This window comes from Lepisosteus platostomus, chromosome 5 (genome assembly GCF_059453375.1).
Source record: "Lepisosteus platostomus isolate fLepPlt1 chromosome 5, fLepPlt1.hap1, whole genome shotgun sequence".
Lineage (NCBI taxonomy): Eukaryota > Metazoa > Chordata > Actinopteri > Semionotiformes > Lepisosteidae > Lepisosteus > Lepisosteus platostomus.
The window spans coordinates 22,887,655-22,908,464 of NC_142615.1; the positions used below are offsets into that span (position 1 = coordinate 22,887,655).

General features: G+C 46.1%; 1 protein-coding gene and 10 non-coding genes across 12 annotated transcripts; 6 read left to right on the forward strand and 5 right to left on the reverse strand.

The window, feature by feature from the left end:
• The first annotated feature begins 1,278 nt into the window (after window positions 1-1,278).
• Window positions 1,279-1,360, forward strand: trnal-aag (transfer RNA leucine (anticodon AAG)). Its single transcript has one exon. It is a non-coding gene; the product is annotated as a tRNA-Leu (tRNA).
• Window positions 1,361-4,127: 2,767 nt separating this feature from the next.
• On the forward strand, window positions 4,128-4,209 carry trnal-aag (transfer RNA leucine (anticodon AAG)). The gene has a single exon. It is a non-coding gene; the product is annotated as a tRNA-Leu (tRNA).
• A 1,012-nt stretch (window positions 4,210-5,221) lies between these two features.
• Window positions 5,222-5,295, reverse strand: trnat-agu (transfer RNA threonine (anticodon AGU)). Its single transcript has one exon. It is a non-coding gene; the product is annotated as a tRNA-Thr (tRNA).
• A 1,678-nt stretch (window positions 5,296-6,973) lies between these two features.
• Window positions 6,974-7,055, forward strand: trnal-aag (transfer RNA leucine (anticodon AAG)). Its single transcript has one exon. It is a non-coding gene; the product is annotated as a tRNA-Leu (tRNA).
• Window positions 7,056-14,002: 6,947 nt separating this feature from the next.
• trnah-gug (transfer RNA histidin (anticodon GUG)) lies at window positions 14,003-14,074 on the reverse strand. The gene has a single exon. It is a non-coding gene; the product is annotated as a tRNA-His (tRNA).
• Window positions 14,075-14,768: 694 nt separating this feature from the next.
• Window positions 14,769-14,841, forward strand: trnav-cac (transfer RNA valine (anticodon CAC)). The gene has a single exon. It is a non-coding gene; the product is annotated as a tRNA-Val (tRNA).
• Window positions 14,842-15,462: 621 nt separating this feature from the next.
• On the reverse strand, window positions 15,463-15,534 carry trnad-guc (transfer RNA aspartic acid (anticodon GUC)). Its single transcript has one exon. It is a non-coding gene; the product is annotated as a tRNA-Asp (tRNA).
• Window positions 15,535-16,558: 1,024 nt separating this feature from the next.
• On the forward strand, window positions 16,559-16,631 carry trnaf-gaa (transfer RNA phenylalanine (anticodon GAA)). The gene has a single exon. It is a non-coding gene; the product is annotated as a tRNA-Phe (tRNA).
• Window positions 16,632-16,740: 109 nt separating this feature from the next.
• Window positions 16,741-16,813, forward strand: trnav-aac (transfer RNA valine (anticodon AAC)). Its single transcript has one exon. It is a non-coding gene; the product is annotated as a tRNA-Val (tRNA).
• A 574-nt stretch (window positions 16,814-17,387) lies between these two features.
• On the reverse strand, window positions 17,388-17,459 carry trnah-gug (transfer RNA histidin (anticodon GUG)). The gene has a single exon. It is a non-coding gene; the product is annotated as a tRNA-His (tRNA).
• A 2,006-nt stretch (window positions 17,460-19,465) lies between these two features.
• Window positions 19,466-20,801, reverse strand: LOC148665053 (zona pellucida sperm-binding protein 3-like). Of its 2 annotated transcripts, XM_088633073.1 has the most exons (6): window positions 20,635-20,801; window positions 20,440-20,557; window positions 20,141-20,241; window positions 19,987-20,060; window positions 19,633-19,815; window positions 19,466-19,557 (listed from the first exon to the last, which is right to left on the reverse strand). In XM_088633073.1, the coding sequence occupies exons 1-6, from the start codon at window positions 20,778-20,780 to the stop codon at window positions 19,550-19,552; spliced, it is 630 nt and encodes a 209-aa protein (XP_088489199.1). In that variant the 5' UTR covers window positions 20,781-20,801; the 3' UTR covers window positions 19,466-19,549. The 2 variants fall into 2 exon arrangements, with proteins under 2 accessions (XP_088489199.1, XP_088489196.1); XM_088633070.1 differs by having other exon boundaries at window positions 19,466-19,815.
• Window positions 20,802-20,810: the final 9 nt, after the last annotated feature.

The window sequence follows — 20,810 nt, forward strand, 5'->3', positions numbered from 1 at the left end:
GAGGTGAGACTAGATAATATTGGAACAAGTAGCCTCGCCATTCCATGCGTGACGTGAGCAAAGTGTAATTCCTGTCTTTATAGTGTGCTTGTTAGAGACATAGCTGGCACCCAGAGCGCTTTAAATCCGGGAGTCAGCAGCCCAAGACAAGAGAGTTTCCTTCGTCTATTTTTTTGCGTGAAGGGGGAAACCATGCGTGTGCTACAAACGATCTTAGTATCGAAGTACCGTCCGACATAACCGATCCGAACAATCTGCTTTACAGAGGAGCACTGCCGGAGCTTATCGTTGGCAAACTGAAGACCAGGCTGACCTCTTCTGTGACTCTTGAACACTGAGTCTCAAGGTTGTGAATTCAAGCTCCACGCTGGCGGGAAATTCCATAGGTAATGATCACATTTTCTTGCATGCTAATCAAAAGAAATATTAAGAAACTTTTCCCGATACCAGTTTTTTACAAAAGTAAAGGCACACGGCACATGTGTGCCACATCACGTCCGAGTTTAGTGACAACTACCTCAGAGATTGTAAGCTGGGTAGTCTCAGATCAGATCACTTTTTTTATCAAAGGTTCAAGCAAACCCAAATACTTTTGCAAGAGACATTTCAGAATCCCAGACAAATCCGGTACGATTGCTGGATCCTTTGAATTCGACTGAACTATAGCACAGATCTGCAGTCCACCATTAGAATACTGTGGGTGTGCTGTATAAGCCATACCGCCCAAAATAGTTCTAAAACAGGAGAAGCATCCTCGTTTAGGAATGTGGTATAAAGTGAAATGGTCTGGGAAGAGTCCTACATTTGAACAGTTCAAAATAGACGTAAAGGGGTATTTACGGACTCTTTCGAAATGTAAGAACAAGCTGTGCGGACCTTATCTTTATTTACTTTGTGTAATCATTTTTCATAAAGTGTCATTGTATTATAGCATGTGCCCCTGACGATTTTCTTGATACGTTATATGTGCTCTTGTTTGTATTGTATGTAGTTTTGTTGTTCAAATAAAACGTAAAAGACACAACTTTCCGGATGCGGCTGCTGTAAAAATAAAATGACATCAAGGGTGCTGTACGCAGAGGTCTGAAACCTGCTCAACAGAAGATCTTTATCAAGAGGTGTTAAAGAAGTAGAGATCTCGCCATGAGAGGGGAAGCATCTCAGAAAAAGCAGGTGCAGTCGGTTCCACGGTCATAACGCCACTAATTCGGGCGACAAGAGCAAAACCCACCCGGCTTCCTCCGGGCAAGTAATGAGACAAAGAGACAGTGCACAGCGGGTAGCGTGGCCGAGCGGTCTAAGGCGCTAGATTAAGGCTCCAGTCTTTTCGGGGGCGTGGGTTCAAATCCCACCGCTGCCAGGTGCTTCTGTCGAGACCCTCTTTCAGCTGGCTTCAGACGAAAGGGAGGGAACTGCTTTCTGGCAGTCTCTCGAGAAACTAAGCAAAGTGTTTAAAGATACTTTCTCAGCTTGACATCAAGGCACAAAACAAAAACCTTCTTGCGTCCTCTCAACCCAAAAGCGCTTTGTCACTTTTTGCGTTATGCAGGGAACGATGTCTGCCCAGATCACTTTTGTGTCAATGCAAATCGTAGTGTGCCCTCCGTTTTAATGTTGGCTGTGCTGGCGTGCTGCTTCTGTCTGTGAAACTTGAATGTTCTGCTTCTTCACACCAAATCGTCGGCGGGGGTTGAGCTTGTTAAATCTTTGCGCATAGCGCTCCTTTGGAAGTACTTTGTCCAAGTTCAAAAGCAATCGTGGGATTTACTTCATGCGTGCAAAAAGCATGCCTCGCACGACAGATTTAAATGGGGAATGGAGCCTGCTTCTTGTTGTTTTTCCTGTGGTTGCAGTTACAAAGTTGATCGTGCTTTCACATTCTGTTAACAGTATTCACTGGCTGAGCTTTATCAGTTGGTTCGTAAAGGAATCTCTGCTTCGGTTCCAGAAAAGTCATCTGTAGTGTGTTTTTTTTCCGTGCCCATGGCAGTCTTTTAAAGCTGGTAGTAATGGCGGCGAAGTTAATTTTTTATCCTCTTTAAAAGAATAAGGACGGGCTGGGGCGAGCTCCATTTACCACTCTTTCAGCTAACCGCCGAACTCGCGAACTGATTACACTGCTGAGCCACAGGTGCCTCGCTTTTCTCCATTCTCTGGGTTAGGGTGAAAAAAAATTTTTGCTGGTATTAGCTGGCCTGCTGGGAGTACCTCTTCTTCACTGATAAGCAAGATTTGTGTTTCATCTTTCGCAAGCTGTATAGATTTCTTTCAAAACAAGTTGTTCCAGAAAGGAAACGGACACTTGCATTCACCTGAATTAAAAGGCATGGGATTTGCCCATAAGGATAAATTCTGTACAGTAAGACAGGAAGAAAGGCACCGCTGGGAATCGGACCCAGGATCTCCTGTTTACTAGACAGGCGCTTTAGCCAACTAAGCCACGGCACCGGCAAAGTGCTGTCCTTTGACAGCCACTTGGACACGTCTCTACTGCTCTGAGACATCTGCGTTCGGTGTGCACCGAGCCTGCTCGCCTTGCAAGTTGCCTCATTTACACGCGATAGTTCCACCACTAAGAGAAAGGATGAGAAATGGCTTTTATCTGTCACTTTTCATGTCAGAGGATCTCAATCTGCTTTCCCTGTACAAGAGGATGTCCAACTCATGTAGCTAAAGACGTAGACGACAGTGCTCCACTGAAATCTTGATCCCACAACCCTCGGCATGACTCCGCTGTGTTCTGCTTTAGACAAAGGGGGGAAAAGATTTCTTTCATCACACGTTTTGCACTGTTTACGGTGTTTGCAGTGCTCTTTCTTAAATGAAAACCAGGAATCGGCACCATATGAGGTGAGACTAGATAATATTGGAACAAGTAGCCTCGCCATTCCATGCGTGACGTGAGCAAAGTGTAATTCCTGTCTTTATAGTGTGCTTGTTAGAGACATAGCTGGCACCCAGAGCGCTTTAAATCCGGGAGTCAGCAGCCCAAGACAAGAGAGTTTCCTTCGTCTATGTTTTTTGCGTGAAGGGGGAAACCATGCGTGTGCTGCAAACGATCTTAGTATCGAAGTGCCGTCCCACATAACCGATCCGAACAATCTGCTTTACAGAGGAGCACTGCCGGAGCTTATCGTTGGCAAACTGAAGACCAGGCTGACCTCTTCTGTGACTGTTGAACACTGAGTCTCAAGGTTGTGAATTCAAGCTCCACGCTGGCGGGAAATTCCATAGGTAATGATCACACTTTCTTGCATGCTAATCAAAAGAAATATTAAGAAACTTTTCCCGATACCAGTTTTTTACAAAAGTAAAGGCACACGGCACATGTGTGCCACATCACGTCCGAGTTTAGTGACAACTACCTCAGAGATTGTAAGCTGGGTAGTCTCAGATCAGATCACTTTTTTTTATCAAAGGTTCAAGCAAACCCAAATACTTTTGCAAGAGACATTTCAGAATCCCAGACAAATCCAGTACGATTGCTGGATCCTTTGAATTCGACTGAACTATAGCACAGATCTGCAGTCCACCATTAGAATACTGTGGGTGTGCTGTATAAGCCATACCGCCCAAAATAGTTCTAAAACAGGAGAAGCATCCTCGTTTAGGAATGTGGTATAAAGTGAAATGGTCTGGGAAGAGTCCTACATTTGAACAGTTCAAAATAGACGTAAAGGGGTATTTACGGACTCTTTCGAAATGTAAGAACAAGCTGTGCGGACCTTATCTTTATTTACTTTGTGTAATCATTTTTCATAAAGTGTCATTGTATTATAGCATGTGCCCCTGACGATTTTCTTGATACGTTATATGTGCTCTTGTTTGTATTGTATGTAGTTTTGTTGTTCAAATAAAACGTAAAAGACACAACTTTCCGGATGCGGCTGCTGTAAAAATAAAATGACATCAAGGGTGCTGTACGCAGAGGTCTGAAACCTGCTCAACAGAAGATCTTTATCAAGAGGTGTTAAAGAAGTAGAGATCTCGCCATGAGAGGGGAAGCATCTCAGAAAAAGCAGGTGCAGTCGGTTCCACGGTCATAACGCCACTAATTCGGGCGACAAGAGCAAAACCCACCCGGCTTCCTCCGGGCAAGTAATGAGACAAAGAGACAGTGCACAGCGGGTAGCGTGGCCGAGCGGTCTAAGGCGCTGGATTAAGGCTCCAGTCTCTTCGGGGGCGTGGGTTCAAATCCCACCGCTGCCAGGTGCTTCTGTCGAGACCCCCTTTCAGCTGGCTTCAGACGAAAGGGAGGGAACTGCTTTTTGGCAGTCTCTCGAGAAACTAAGCAAAGTGTTTAAAGATACTTTCTCAGCTTGACATCAAGGCACAAAACAAAAACCTTCTTGCGTCCTCTCAACCCAAAAGCGCTTTGTCACTTTTTGCGTTATGCAGGGAACGATGTCTGCCCAGATCACTTTTGTGTCAATGCAAATCGTAGTGTGCCCTGCGTTTTAATTTTGGCTGTGCTGGCGTGCTGCTTCTGTCTGTGAAACTTGAATGTTCTGCTTCTTTACACCAAATCGTCGGCGGGGGTTGAGCTTGTTAAATCTTTGCGCATAGCGCTCCTTTGGAAGTACTTTGTCCAAGTTCAAAAGCAATCGTGGGATTTACTTCATGCGTGCAAAAAGCATGCCTCGCACGACAGATTTAAATGGGGAATGGAGCCTGCTTCTTGCTGTTTTTCCTGTGGTTGCAGTTACAAAGTTGATCGTGCTTTCACATTCTGTTAACAGTATTCACTGGCTGAGCTTTATCAGTTGGTTCGTAAAGGAATCTCTGCTTCGGTTCCAGAAAAGTCATCTGTAGTGTGTTTTTTTCCGTGCCCATGGCAGTCTTTTAAAGCTGGTAGTAATGGCGGCGAAGTTATTTTTTTATCCTCTTTAAAAGAATAAGGACGGGCTGGGGCGAGCTCCATTTACCACTCTTTCAGCTAACCGCCGAACTCGCGAACTGATTACACTGCAGAGCCACAGGCGCCTCGCTTTTCTCCATTCTCTGGGTTAGGGTGAAAAAAAACTTTGCTGGTATTAGCTGGCCTGCTGGGAGTACCTCTTCTTCACTGATAAGCAAGATTTGTGTTTCATCTTTCTCAAGCTGTATAGATTTCTTTCAAAACAAGTTGTTCCAGAAAGGAAACGAACACTTGCATTCACCTGAATTAAAAGGCATGGGATTTGCCCGTAAGGATAAATTCTGTACAGTAAGACAGGAAGAAAGGCACCGCTGGGAATCGGACCCAGGATCTCCTGTTTACTAGACAGGCGCTTTAGCCAACTAAGCCACGGCGCCGGCGAAGTGCTGTCCTTTGACAGCCACATGGACACGTCTCAACTGCTCTGAGACATCTGCATTCGGTGTGCACCGAGCCTGCTCGCCTTGCAAGTTTCCTCATTTACATGCGATAGCTCCACCACTAAGAGAAAGGATGAGAAATGGCTTTTATCTGGCACTTTTCATGTCAGAGGATCTCAATCTGCTTTCCGTGTACAAGAGGATGTCCAACTCATGTAGCTAAAGACGTAGACGACAGTGCTCCACTGAAATCTTGATCTCACAACCCTCGGCATGACTCCTCTGTGTTCTGCTTTAGACAAAGGGGGGAAAAGACTTCTTTCATCACACGTTTTGCACTGTTTACGGTGTTTGCAGTGCTCTTTCTTAAATGAAAACCAGGAATCGGCACCATATGAGGTGAGACTAGATAATATTGGATCAAGTAGCCTCGCCATTCCATGCGTGACGTGAGCAAAGTGTAATTCCTGTCTTTATAGTGTGCTTGTTAGAGACTTAGCTGGCACCCAGAGCGCTTTAAATCCGGGAGTCAGCAGCCCAAGACAATAGAGTTTCCTTCGTCTATGTTTTTTGTGTGAAGGGGGAAACCATGCGTGTGCTGCAAACGATCTTAGTATCGAAGTGCCGTCCCACATAACCGATCCGAACAATCTGCTTTACAGAGGAGCACTGCCGGAGCTTATCGTTGGCAAACTGAAGACCAGGCTGACCTCTTCTGTGACTCTTCAACACTGAGTCTCAAGGTTGTGAATTCAAGCTCCACGCTGGCGGGAAATTCCATAGGTAATGATCACATTTTCTTGCATGCTAATCAAAAGAAATATTAAGAAACTTTTCCCGATACCAGTTTTTTACAAAAGTAAAGGCACACGGCACATGTGTGCCACATCACGTCCGAGTTGAGTGACAACTACCTCAGAGATTGTAAGCTGGGTAGTTTCAGATCAGATCACTTTTTGTATCAAAGGTTCAAGCAAACCCGAATACTTTTGCAAGAGACATTTCAGAATCCCAGTCAAATCCAGTACGATTGCTGGATCCTTTGAATTCGACTGAACTATAGCACAGATCTGCAGTCCACCATTAGAATACTGTGGGTGTGCTGTATAAGCCATACCGCCCAAAATAGTTCTAAAACAGGAGAAGCATCCTCGTTTAGGAATGTGGTATAAAGTGAAATGGTCTGGGAAGAGTCCTACGTTTGAACAGTTCAAAATAGACGTCAAGGGGTATTTACGGACTCTTTCGAAATGTAAGAACAAGCTGTGCGGACCTTATCTTTATTTACTTTGTGTAATCATTTTTCATAAAGTGTCATTGTATTATAGCATGTGCCCCTGACGATTTTCTTGATACGTTATATGTGCTCTTGTTTGTATTGTATGTAGTTTTGTTGTTCAAATAAAACGTAAAAGACACAACTTTCCGGATGCGGCTGCTGTAAAAATAAAATGACATCAAGGGTGCTGTACGCAGAGGTCTGAAACCTGCTCCACAGAAGATCTTTATCCAGAGGTGTTAAAGAAGTCGAGATCTCGCCATGAGAGGGGAAGCATCTCAGAAAAAGCAGGTGCAGTCGGTTCCACGGTCATAACGCCACTAAGTCGGGCGACAAGAGCAAAACCCACCCGGCTTCCTCCGGGCAAGTAATGAGACAAAGAGACAGTGCACAGCGGGTAGCGTGGCCGAGCGGTCAAAGGCGCTGGATTAAGGCTCCAGTCTCTTCGGGGGCGTGGGTTCAAATCCCGCTGCTGCCAGGTGCTTCTGTCGAGACCCCCTTTCAGCTGGCTTCAGACGAAAGGGAGGGAACTGCTTTTTGGCAGTCTCTCGAGAAACTAAGCAAAGTGTTTAAAGATACTTTCTCAGCTTGACATCAAGGCACAAAACAAAAACCTTCTTGCGTCCTCTCAACCCAAAAGCGCTTTGTCACTTTTTGCGTTATGCAGGGAACGATGTCTGCCCAGATCACTTTTGTGTCAATGCAAATCGTAGTGTGCCCTCCGTTTTAATGTTGGCTGTGCTGGCGTGCTGCTTCTGTCTGTGAAACTTGAATGTTCTGCTTCTTCACACCAAATCGTCGGCGGGGGTTGAGCTTGTTAAATCTTTGCGCATAGCGCTCCTTTGGAAGTACTTTGTCCAAGTTCAAAAGCAATCGTGGGATTTACTTCATGCGTGCAAAAAGCATGCCTCGCACGACACCTCTACATACTCGACCACCACTGCATCACACAGCTGCCAGCGCACCTCACCGTGCCACATAGCTGCAAGCGCACCTCACCGTGCCAGGCCACCACTGCATCATACAGCTGCCAGGGCACCTCTCCGTGTCAGGCCACCACTGCGTCACACATATTTCAGCGCCATATATTTCATGGATATTATGGAATATAATGGATGGATATCTTAGTTATCTTTCTAGTTCACAGGTTTGCATGCATAATTTAATTTTGAAAGCCACTGAGACATCAGGTACTACTGTTGTATTTATGAAAAAGAAACAAAACAAAAAACATACTAACAACTATGCCATCCTACTCCTTAGTTAATACATTTTATTATTCATCAACAGTTAACATTGTTAGCAAAATATTTTGAATTATATTTAACCCTATTTTTTCTTTAGTTTTGTATTTAACTTATTATATGATAGTCAGACTTAATGTATATTTGAACAATGAAAATATATTTTTACAAGATTTTACATTAAGCACTTAAAATTAATATGGTTCATAATAGTAAACTGTAAAATGCTGTAACAAGATCGGTTAAACTGTGAAGAAAATGCTTTCAGAGAAAATGTTTCAGGTGTGAAGAACATAGATCTCCAATGCAATTTCAACCAAACCTGTTCCCACACACCCTGCCCCCACTACCATTAGAATATACACAAACATTTTAGCGTTTCATTCTGAGCAGAAGACCCTCACACCTGAAGAGTGCTGGCTGTGGCGATTTAAACCGGTTTTACAGGTTTCAATCACAGACCATGTGACATGGGAGTCAGGAAACTAACACACAGCGCCACTGGATTTGATAACGCTATAAAAACGCTATAAAATAATGTGACTAGGCACAGAACAAGTTTACAGCACAGTACAAAAATAAATGCTGACCATGACTTTAGAAGCATAAATTGCCTTACACTCAATTTAAACACAAGCTGTCTTTAGCCCTCTAAGCTGGTTCATAAAGAAATGTAGAGTTCCAGGCTCAGAACACACAGCTTCATTAGCGAATACATATGCAGGACAACTAGAGAAGATGTTTTACAGAGGATGGATTTTTAGAAACATCCCATCAGTGACATCACTGAAGTCAACTCCTAGATACTGTAACTGTCGTGTGGATAGTTTCACAAGAATCAGACAAAGGTTTAAGCATCGCTTGTTCTAGATAAAACTGCAAAAAAAAAACAACAACCAATAATGTACTTCTTTGCGGCTCTGTTTGCCCAAATCATATATTCACAACGTGAAATCTAGAAAATAATATTACGTAACCAAAATCCGCAATATGGAAACAGAACCTGTGTAATTGTTGATAGATGATGTACTCGTAACATTTTTTCAAGACGAACTACAACATTTAAAAAATGACTTGTATGTACTTGATATCTCTAATCAATCCACGGGTCCCAGCACAAAACGAAACTAAAACAGATACCGTTTCGCGCTTCTTATTAGTTGCTCAAAAAGTAATTTGACCATATGAAATGCATAATATAAACCTAGAAACATATACGTGAGCAGTACTTAAGCACTGTAGTATCGGTGTTAAGACATACCTTTCAAATACTGTAAATCAAGTTAAAAATATCTCAAGACCGATTCTGGTCATAATGAAACCATGTTTCGTGTATGTTTTCTTTTTCATCTTGAAATAACTCATTTCTAAATACCTTTTTCACTGTTAACATCTTGTAGCAACTCTGCGACAAAATATACACTCTGACAGTTCATCCTGCTACCAACATTAAATAAAACAAATCTTAAGATTTCTATATTTATGTCTTTATTTAGTGGTTTCATTAGTGACAAAGGCTAAACTTTCTTGGAAAAATGTATTTTATGTGTTGCGGAAAAAACTGACTTGCTTTAACAAAATATGTTTACAAATCCTTTCACCTGGCATTTTCGTAGTTAGAAATTATGGAACGCTCTGTTAAAAGCAAGGGAGTTTTTATGTCCGTTGCAGTTCTTTTGCAACATGAATATAATTATATCGTTATTAATTTCTTGAGATACGCGATTCCATATTATATTCCCTTTTAATCAAATTCTAAAAGTATGCTTGTTGACTCCGGTATCGCGTTAGTTAAAGACTTCGAAGCTTACAATGTTTATGAAGAAATGAAATACTGGTGTGTATTTTTTTCTTTAAAGTACCGAGACCAGCCATATACTGTATGTTTATGTTCCAAAATTAATATCGTTTATGGCCTTCACACGCGTTACAGTATGCTCCTATTCTTTTTATGCTCAGAAGAGCCCACACACTCAGCTCTTAACCCCAGTGTGCAGAAAGGGTCAAAACGTGTTTCTCAGCAGAAATAAACATGTTTCTGCAAGTTTGGTCAACCCCATGTAAGTTATGGGGCAGTAACAGCACACTTTTCAAAACGTGTTTTTCAGCCCGAAATAAACGCGTTTTTTCAGACAACTGAATCCCCATGTAATAATATTTCCCTTCAGTGGTAAAATGAGATATGAATATTCAATACTTAAATGGGCACAGTTAAGACATTAAATATACATATTCATACTGTATACAGTTTGCATACGGTAATATGTTTATGTTACGTGATTAAAAAATAAATAAATAAAAATGAAAAGTCCAGCACCAGCTGGATTCGAACACACAACCTGCCAGTTGGTAGTCACGCACCTAGACCAGTGGGCTAAAAGAGAGCTCACATGAATACATAGGCGAAACAGCCCTACAGAGCCCTGTCGCAGTACATGGATATAATCATACCGTTATTAAATTCTTGAGATACGCGATTCCATATTATATTCCCTTTTAATCAAATTCTTAAAGTATGCTTGTTGACTCCGGTATCACGTTAGTTAAAGACTTCGAAGTTTACAATGTTTAGGGAGAAATGGAATACTGGTGTGTATTTTTTTCTTTAAAGTACCAAGACCAGCTATATACTGTATGTTTATGTTCCAAAATTAATATCGTTTATGGCCTTCACACGCATTACAGTATGCTCCTATTCTTTTTATGCTCAGCTACTCAGATTTCCCTTCAGTGGTAAAATTCAATATCTACAACGGGCACAGTAAAGACGTTTACAGTAAGTCTTTCTATGACAGACCAACGGACCACGAGTGCCCCTGTCGGTCAACCAATCACATACCGCGGTATTTTGCGTCATCGCGCGTCACGATGCACGACGCCGTAGCCAATTACCTCCGGTATGTGTCTGTACCGAGCACTTTGAATGGCTGCATCTGTAAGGAGATTGGAAAATATAAGAGCGTCTGAAACGTATAAGTACAGTACAGGTGGACGTAAAAGTAGTTAGATAAACAGTTTTTGTATTTTTATACAATTAGTTGCAATAGTGGAAACAATTTGGATTTTTTTGAATGTCTCGAAACCAGACATGCTGAAACGCTGTAGGTTTAGAATCGAGATTGGGGAGAATAACGTCTTGTGAGAAGATCTGTTACCTAACGATTAGATCTTGTAAATCCCTTGTAGCCTCCCTAAGTCTGTCCCAGTCCAGTGGATAAAAATGTATTGTTAATGGAGTGTTGGTTTCTCTGTTAGGGGATACTGGAGCACTACTGTCATGCTTGTTTCACTCCTCTGTTCAACAGTGTGCTATAGAGTAATGTATATGGGGAGACGGCAGGAAGCCACAGGAGTATTGGGGCAGCAAGTTTTACTTGCCGAGTACCAGATTTTAATGGGTGGTTTTATCCCAGATCTATTGGGTTGGAATATTATGCATTACAAAGAATGACTATCCAGAACAGGGTATCACATGGCTTCAACTGACTGTGATCACTCAGTATGTTGATGGTATTCTGAGTTCTTCCCCTGACGAGGAAACCCACAAGTCTGAGTTGCTTCAGCTTTATAGTGTCTAATATTAAGCAGTTATAATAAGGCCCTTTTGTGTCGAGCATTGTGGAATTTTAACAGGGCCAGGGTGCAATGTTTTTACGGGGTGAGCACAACTTTTAACAGATCTGCTTAAGGGGGGAGTGCAGTACAAGGACAAGATTGCCTTGGTTCCAGCAGCAAAAGCCGCCTGTAATAATTTGAAACAAGCTCTCTTACAGGTGCTGAGACTGGGGTTTCCTCAGATGGATCAACCATTCCTTTATATGTAAGTGTGGACAAAGGGTTACTGTATATGTATATAATGTATGTATTTGTTGCATGTAGGCCACAATTCTGGATGGCTATGGAGAAATAGGATTCTCTCACAACGGCAGGGACTCCAGTTAAGAATACTGGGCTTGTCTCTGAACTGATTTGTAGTTTTACAGCTGCCGACAGAAGCAGCTTGAGTAAGGTGTAAATAACACAATAAATAAAGAATTCCAGTAACTCAAGGTAACAACCATGCAGAAGCAGATGCCAGACGAGCGGCACTGGGAGAGCGGGAGTCTGAGACCCCTGTGAAACCTCTATTGGGGAAAGGGGAGAATTCAGTTTGAGGGCTTTAATAGATGTTTAATAGTGGTTAGAACAAATGTGTAACAATGTGGGGTTGTATAATGATGGGATGTGGGCTGGCACATACCCAAGTGTATGACAAAGATGATCCCATGGTACGGACTGCCCTTCCCCTTGGATACTGATCTAGGGGCATACTACACTGGGAAGGTGTGCCAGGCTGTAATTGCCTCACTAGGGGTAAGTTAGAAGTCACATTGCCCCTATCACCCACAGTCTGAAAGACCAACTAAGGAAATATCAACTGAAGGAACACCGTGGGTAGATGCTCTACCTGCAGTCCTGTGCGGTTTGCGGGCTGGAGCAAACAGAACTGTGAGACTGAGCCCATTTGAGATCATCACGGGCAGCCAAAGAAGCTCCCTGGAGGCCAAGTTTGGCTAACGCACTGATGAATTAACTAACTCTCTATTAAAGTATTGTAGGTTTGTTAACTGAAGCAGTGCACAGGGCTCGTGAACAGGTGCCGGACGCTTGGGGACCTCCAGTAGAGGGGAGACACGACCGGATACCTGGCGAGTGGGTGTAGGTGAAGAAGAGATACCCTGCCAGACGTTGCAATCCTGCTGGGAGGGACCATATCAAGTGCCTCCAACTACTGACTGTGCCATCTGAGTGACAGGATGAGATCGCTGGATCCGCGTATCGCACTTTCACCGACCCACGGCACCAGAGACTGAGTGAACAGAAAGAAGGATGTTGTTACCGTTTCTGTGTCTGATGTTTCCTAAGACCAACAGTGTGCTTGTTAGGCCTGAGGAGCATTACTGGGGATATGGTATCAATACATTCCGGGTGTTGGCATATCTATAAGCCAAAAAATTATAATCGGAGTTGGGTCAGTATTGCTGTTCCAAGATCCTGACGATAGATCTCCACATGGCTGAGGTCTGCGTTTGGGTCCTGGAGTAGGACTTTATGTATTTGTAGGATTAGGGTTGTTTTATATGTATAATTGTAACTATCACTTGTACAAAAACATCAATAACATATTGTTGTAACTGTGGAACACACAATGTCATGGTAATGCATGCCTGTACATCTAAAAAGGAAAGATCTGCCCTGACATTGTATGTGTAAAAATAGGCAGTCCTGACGTATGCCATATTTTATAAGGGGGGAATGAAGTAAGAGATAAGATGTAAAAAGGGTTAACTTAAGTCAGTTCTGCCTGAAAATTAGACTTCTAAGCAACAGGGGTTTATGGCAGGAAAGGGGGTTAACTGATAAGGATGCGAACAAGGAACCCCCTGGGGGCATAATCTTAAACTGACCATTTGGCCAGGGCCTCTTAACTGGCCAAATACCATGACCCCCCCCCCCTTACCATAACATTGAATGACGTCTGAAGCAGCAAGCAAGGACTATATTACCTAAAAGTTTGTACCGGCACATCGAACAATACTTCGGTTTTGTTGTTTCTTGCGGGAAACAAGACTTCGGCTTTATTGTTCCTTGCATGCAATAAACTCATCTGTTTTACTTCATCTCGGGATCCAGAACCTTATTCCTTCTGTTACAACAGTACCAAACGCACGTTCCTTCTGTAACCGGAGCCGATCATTTGCAATTGGGCTGTGCCGACAGACCAGGACGAGCTCTGTCGGCTCAAAAGCAGCGCAGGACCTGCAAGAACAACAGAAAGATTAGCATCCAGCGGGGGCCTCTTAGTGAGCCCAAGAGCTCATCAAGAATCGGCTCCAGCAACAGGGCTTGGCGCATTGTTCCATTCTTCGCCCACTCTCGGTGTAAACAAGTCCCTCCTGGTCTCTGCTTGAAATGCACTTTCCTGCGTTTGCTTTGGTGTAACTGGCTTCCCCTGCATGGGCGAATGTGAAGAAGATCCTTAGTAAGTCATTGAAGAAAACCGAGAAGAGGTCGGAGTGGCCTCTGTCGTTCATCAACGATCCAGTCAGGCAGTACTCCTCTGTAAAGCGCCGTTCGTTCACGTCGATTGGCTTTTTTTTGCCTTCATTCGTGCGAGTAGTAAAAGCAGACGCCCCTATTCTGCCGTGACCCGGATTCGAACCGGGGTTGTTGCGGCCACAACGCAAAGTACTGACCACTATACGATCACAGCGAGTTACCGAGACACACGCGGCAGGGCGGAAAGGGCTGTGCTCTCTTCGTGTGACATAATTCGGAAAAGTCCTGACGTTGCATTTCAACTGAGCCCCAGTATACATCGACCCTTCGACACTCTGAGTGACAACTCTCTTGCGTGTTTTCTCATATTTATGTAGTTTGCTTGCATGATGCCGGGAACAGCATGGTTGTTCGCTGCCATATAGTCTAGCGGTTAGGGTTCCTGGTTTTCACCCAGGCGGTTCGACTCGGTTTTGCCTCCTGCTTTCCAAAAGATCAGCACCGTGTACGAAAGAGCCGCATTAAAACTACTCGAACGTGCAAAACGTGCGAGAAGAGGGGGCGCTTGTTTCCAACCGAAACTTCTCGCGTGTGAGACGAGCTGATCATCGCTGTGGGAGGGTTACTCTGGTAGACAGGGCTGACCTTCGGCGATAGGATTTATAGTCTCCAAGATGATATTTGCACTTTCTGGAGAGGCGATTTTCTCCACTTCAGTAGCCCGATTTCGTCGATTGCGTGGAGAGGGCTGTAGAATGTGGCGCCGCCTTTCCTGCTCCGTCCATGACAGGCGTGCTGGTCTCTGGAGAGAGAGCACGGTCCATCAGCGCACTCCAATAAAGGCACTGGAAGCAGCTGAATCGCATTGGCGAAGCTCAGGGCTGGGCTGCTGGGCACGTCTTACCACCGTTTCCGTAGTGTAGTGGTTATCACGTTCGCCTCACACGCGAAAGGTCCCCGGTTCGAAACCGGGCGGAAACAGACATCTTTTGTCGCCAGGCACAAAAGGGGATTGGGGATTCGCCTAGCGCTGTGATCGAACAGACCCACTGGACCCACCTCTTAGTGTGGCGGGATCTGCACAGTGCATGTCACAGCGCATCCTGCTTTCACTTCAAGGCGCGTCCTGATGCACCCCAGTCTCCCGCGTGACAGGTGGGGACAGGTGACAGGTCCTATACTAACGAGGAAGACATCGCTCTCTCCGACCCCCGGCATCGTGTCCCGACCCACCGTGCTGGAAGCCGACGCGTGCTGTGATTCCTTTACGGAGCAGAAATGACAACCGAGGAGCCGAGAGATCATTTCAGCATTTCGCGTCTGAACGGAAAACACAAACGACCAACTCGGAATGACTTGCCTTTGACGCTTCTCAAAGCGTTCTTTGTGCATCGAACAGACCCACTCACCTCTTAGTGTGGCGGGATCTGCACAGTGCATGTCGCAGCGCTTCCTGCTTTCACTTCAATGTGCTTCCTGATGTGGAGTCGACTGCCGTGCGGAGCCTCTGAAAGCGAGAGCAATGAAAAGGTGCACGACGCTGTGAAAGAAAACAGAGAAGTGAAAGGCAGTCATTTCTCTAAGGAGGTGAAAGAAAAGCTACTCCCCGTCGGGGAATCGAACCCCGGTCTCCCGCGTGACAGGCGGGGATACTTGCCACTATACTAACGAGGAAAACATCGCTCTCTCCAACCCCCGGCATCGTGTCCCGACCCAGCATGCTGGAAGCCGACGCGTGCTGTGATCCCTTTACGGAGCAGAAATGACAACCGAGGAGCCGAGAGATCATGTCAGCATTTCGCGTCTGAACGGAAAACACAAACGACCAACTCGGAATGACTTGCCTTTGACGCTTTTCAAAGTGTTCTTTGTGCACGACGACTGCGCCGCCTAGCAGATACAAAGGGGTTGTACAACTTTGAACTAGCAAATGGAAGAGGGCTAAGCCCCCTCTCTTTTAGCCCAGGTTCGATCTGTCTCCCAGAATCACCAGGGCGCACACACACACACACCCGTGCCGTTGAAGTGCTCTGCTTCATTTCTAAGGGCAACTCAACATTCACTCCTACCCCGAGTGCAGAAAAGACAGCATCCACAGCAACAACAGCTCAGGTCTCTGCACAGGAGCTAAGCTGCCCTCATCTCCTCTGCTCTGCGGCTCCTGCGGAGTGGAGTCCTGCCTGGAGCCGTGTTTGCAGGCGGCGGCTCCCCGCGCCCTGTCTGGGCGTCGTGTCCAAGAGCTCCTGGGAGGAAGAGCGAGCCCTCCCACTCGGGGGCTTTTCCACGGTCTGTGTGAGGAGGGGCGGGTGTGTCCAGTAGCTTATCGAGCGGAAGCCTGGGGCGGCGGAGAGCTGTGATCGTGCAGACCTTGAGGTGTCACCTCTTTGTCTGCTTTCCCGCGCCCCCTCCGCCCAAGCTCTGCTCCAAAGTAGCCCGGCAACCCCTCACACCTGCACGTGTCACAACCTAAGGTGCGGTCATGAGACACCCATGGGGTGTCGTTCTGTTCTTGCTAATTGTTTCCTGCCCGTCGCAGGCAGGAGTCCATGCGAGGAAGATGCGCTGGACAGAGCTCAGAGGGCGCAGCTGGGTGGCTTTCCTTCTGAGTGACGTTCCTGCAACACTCTCCCGCTACTCTTGGTGCGCTCATGCCACAACACAGGAAGGCTGGAGCAGGTGGCTGTGGGCTTTGCGCACTGCCGAAATAGCTCAGTTGGGAGAGCGTTAGACTGAAGATCTAAAGGTCCCTGGTTCGATCCCGGGTTTCGGCATTTTGTTTCATCGCGCCCTTTGTTCCTCTCTCCAGCGCCACCTGCCTAAAGTGACGCGTCCCTTTCTCAGCCCGAAACGCAAGCGAGACACCAGCAGCAGTCCCTACAGGTTTCCGTAGTGTAGCGGCTATCACGTTCGCCTAACACGCGAAAGGTCCCCGGTTCGAGACCGGGCGGAAACAGCCTCGTTTTGCACGCTCCTGTACTTCACAGAGGTCTTGAGCGACCGGTCATTTGTTCCCAATGTATTTCCGGTGCCTTCGTGCACTCTTGTACCAAATGCACGTTCCTTCTGTACGCGGAGCCGATCATTTGCAATTGGGCTGTGCCGACAGACCAGGTCGAGCTCTGTCGGCTCAAAAGCAGCGCAGGACCTGCAAGAACAACAGAAAGATTAGCATCCAGCGGGGGCCTCTTAGTGAGCCCAAGAGCTCATCAAGAATCGGCTGCAGCAACAGGGCTGGGCGCATTGTTCCATTCTCCGCCCACTCTCGGTGTAAACAAGTCCCTCCTGGTCTCTGCTTGAAATGCACTTTCCTGCGTTTGCTTTGGTGTAACTGGCTTCCCCTGCATGGGCGAATGTGAAGAAGATCCTTAGTAAGTCATTGAAGAAAACCGAGAAGAGGTCGGAGTGGCCTCTGTCGTTCATCAACGATCCAGTCAGGCAGTACTCCTCTGTAAAGCGCCGTTCGTTCACGTCGATTGGCTTTTTTTTGCCTTCATTCGTGCGAGTAGTAAAAGCAGACGCCCCTATTCTGCCGTGACCCGGATTCGAACCGGGGTTGTTGCGGCCACAACGCAAAGTACTGACCACTATACGATCACAGCGAGTTACCGAGACACACGCGGCAGGGCGGAAAGGGCTGTGCTCTCTGCGTGTGACATAATTCGGAAAAGTCCTGACGTTGCATTTCAACTGAGCCCCAGTATACATCGACCCTTCGACACTCTGAGTGACAACTCTCTTGCGTGTTTTCTCATATTTATGTAGTTTGCTTGGTGGCGCAGTCGTCGTGCACAAAGAACGCTTTGAAAAGCGTCAAAAGCAAGTCATTCCAAGTTAGTCGTTTGTGTTTTCCGTTCTGACGCGAAATGCTGAAATAATCTCTCGGCTCCTCGGTTGTCATTTCTGCTACATAGAGGAATCACAGCACGCGTGTTAAAAGAAGACTGTGATATTCGGTGCGTCTTGGATTAGACGAGATTAAAGAGTGAGTAGTTTTGTTTTTCTGTGATGTAATGGGACCAATGAAGAATGTGGCATTCAGACTAATGTGGAGTATTTGTTTCCTTAGGGAAATTGGCACTACCATATACTGGGCCATTAGGACCCATATGGACCGCAGGGTGAGCGCCCAGCGACAGAAACCAGACGGTACCGTGTGTCGGGCTCGGCCGCGAGCAGGACAATGACTTCACTTAAATGTTTAACTGATAAAACCCAAATGAACCAAACCTATATAATTTAGTGGTGGAAAGGAGTCTTTATATAGCAAAAGGTCTCTGATCCTTTGGTAAGAACGATGGGTATATAACCCATTGTCCTCAATATTAGAAATGAATCCTTGAGCACTGCTGTTGTACCAACGGTCCATAAAAGCCTAACATTACCCTTTCTTGCATAAATTGTAGAACATGCCGTCACATTTCAGTTGCACCTCAGTAGCAGTTTGATCTATTATCACCCTACTCCCCACCTCAGAACCTTCGCTCTTCTTATTCTGGTCTCCTAACTGTCCCCCACGCCCATCTACACTGTATGAGTGACAAGGCCTTCTCCTGTTATGCCCCCATGCTCTGGAACTCTCACCCCAAGGATAGCAGAGTCACCTTCCCTAAACTCCTTCAAATTCAGACTCAACACCTTGTTCTGTAGAAGAGCCTTTACTGAACTGGTTCCATTCTTTACCCCTCTGCTTCTACTTTCCTTAGTACCACCATCCATGGTCTCCTCTGTCTATTGGAATTGTTTTATCCTGTGTATTCTTATTGTAATTAAGACAAGTGCTTTGAGAAGCCACCTTTGGAACCATTATATAAAATAGTTTATCCTAAATCCTTGAAGCTTTAATAGGGCAGTGCAGTAGGGCTAAAGATTAACTGTTAGTGGGCCAGCAGGATTTGTGCAAATTATAGGTAGTCACAACGGGAGACTAGAATTCACTTGAAATTCATGACATGGGACACTGAAACAGTGGAGAGGCTTTGTGTAGTAAGCATTCAGTCTCAATCTACACAGTCTGTGCTGCTGGTAGAGGTGGTTGTGAACACTTGTCTTCCGGATCAAGTACTGGGATCTCCAGTTTCAACCCTAATACTTCCCGTGACTGTCCAATACTGTGAAACCAACACCCATAAGACAAGACCTCCAAGATTCTAACTGTACCTTTATTCACTGATGTTTGGGCACCAGAATTGTTCCTCTGCTAAGGAAGGGAAGGCCTACTTTACACCAAGCCCCTGTTGACAATCCCTTCCTTGTGTTTCTTTTAGTCAGTTTGTGCAGCCTAGAATAGGACCTCAGATCTCACTCTTACTGGGCACTACAGTAGCAACTCACACTCCATAAGCACTACCCCTCTAGGAAACAGGAGGACTGCCAGTATATTGAACACCTCTGTCTCTCCCCCATTAAAAAAGTCACAATGACCTGCCCAAGGAATAGTGCGGCTATCTTCCCCCAGTACAACGCTTTATTACTCCAGCCATTTTCAGTCCTCATTGGCAGCAATACGGGAAGCATTCTTGAAAGGGGAACCCCCACAAATACTTCCCTTGAATTCCTCCACCCCATTCAAACCTATAAACCATAAAGAAACAAGGGCAGGCAGAAGGGTCTTTCACAGCTTTATTGAGATGTTGCCATTACAAGGCAAGTGGAGGCAGGAGAGTCACAAGGGCCAGGCTGGAGCCTTCATTCAGGCACCTGGGGAGGAAGGAGAACAATCCAGCTACACTGCAGGACACCACCCCTACAGGAGCTCCTCCTGCCAGACCCTACCTGTCCACTGGCCAACATCTCCAAAGTCATCTGCTCCCTCCACATCCTCACTGGTGCTCTCAGCATCTTCACTGGAGCTCCGAGGGTCTCTTTCCTCATCCTCAGTCCAGTCAGCTCCCACATCCAGAGGAGCTTCTACTGGTGCCACAGCCACCCGACTACTGGTCACCAGGCTCCTGGTACCTGTGGACAAGCAGCACCCAGGAGTGAGGGATCCGCTATACCCAGAGACCCACAGTGATGCTACTCATCTAAACAGCCCCTTTGTCCAGCACGGGATCATTCCTCAGTTGTCCAAGCATGGTTGTCTCTTGGGCAGAGATGCATCCACAAGGGATAGAGAACCAGACCCACCTTCATTCCGACTGCCAGCACACCTGGACTCACAGCAGGCACAGACCTCATGGTCACCATACAGCTCCTCCCACCTGGAGGAGAGGAGGAGGACAGGTGAGGCCTAAACCTGGCATGTCCCAGAGCACCCTCAGCAGGCTCCTTGCAGAAGTACCTCTTAGCCTCCCTGTTGTAGGTGCAGGACTTGGTCCCTGGTGTTGCTTTAGCAGGAGCCACAGCCATGACACAGTGCATGTACAGCTCAGTCACTTCATGCTGCAAGAGGGAAGGTCACAGCATTAAGGGATCAAGGCCAATAGAGGGACAGAGAAAGACCTTCTGCCATCAGTGAAGGCAAGCTGGCAGCTCTAGGCACTACAGCTGCCACAGTCTGGTTCACATCTAGATCATGGATGTGAAAGCAGACCATGGATCAGTAGAGCAAGAAGGCTGAGCAGCCTTTGAGAGCAGTACCTTCCTGGACAGCTTCTTCTGGAAGAGGAAGGCATCAATTGTGAAGCGGAGCACATCCTTCTGCTTGGAGGGGACAAACCTGGACAGGCAGCCATCTGCCTTGCTGTCCACCATGCACCTGGGGACAAGGACAAGGATGAACCCCTGCAGGCTCTCAGGGCTCCTGCCCACCTCCCCTCCCAGAAGGGGCCGTACCCCAAGTTGTCGATCACAGGGAAACGGGGCTGGGAGTGCTGGTCTGGTTTCTCCGTTACGTAACGAGTGGATGTACAGCCTCTGCTCTGCTGTGGCAAAGTAGGCAGTGGCCTGGAAGTACATGGGCTGACCCAGGAAGTACTCATCCTTAGGAGAGAGCCGGACCCAGCGGGCTG

Coding starts and splice junctions, on each gene's coding strand:
- LOC148665053 (XM_088633070.1), bottom strand. CDS start 20,780: ATGAGTACTTCCTGGGTCAGCCCATGTACTTCCAGGCCACTGCCTACT. Junction 20,558..20,634: donor CCTGTGATCGACAACTTGGG/GTACGGCCCCTT, acceptor CCTTGTCCCCAG/GTGCATGGTGGACAGCAAGG. Junction 20,242..20,439: donor AGAAGAAGCTGTCCAGGAAG/GTACTGCTCTCA, acceptor TCCCTCTTGCAG/CATGAAGTGACTGAGCTGTA.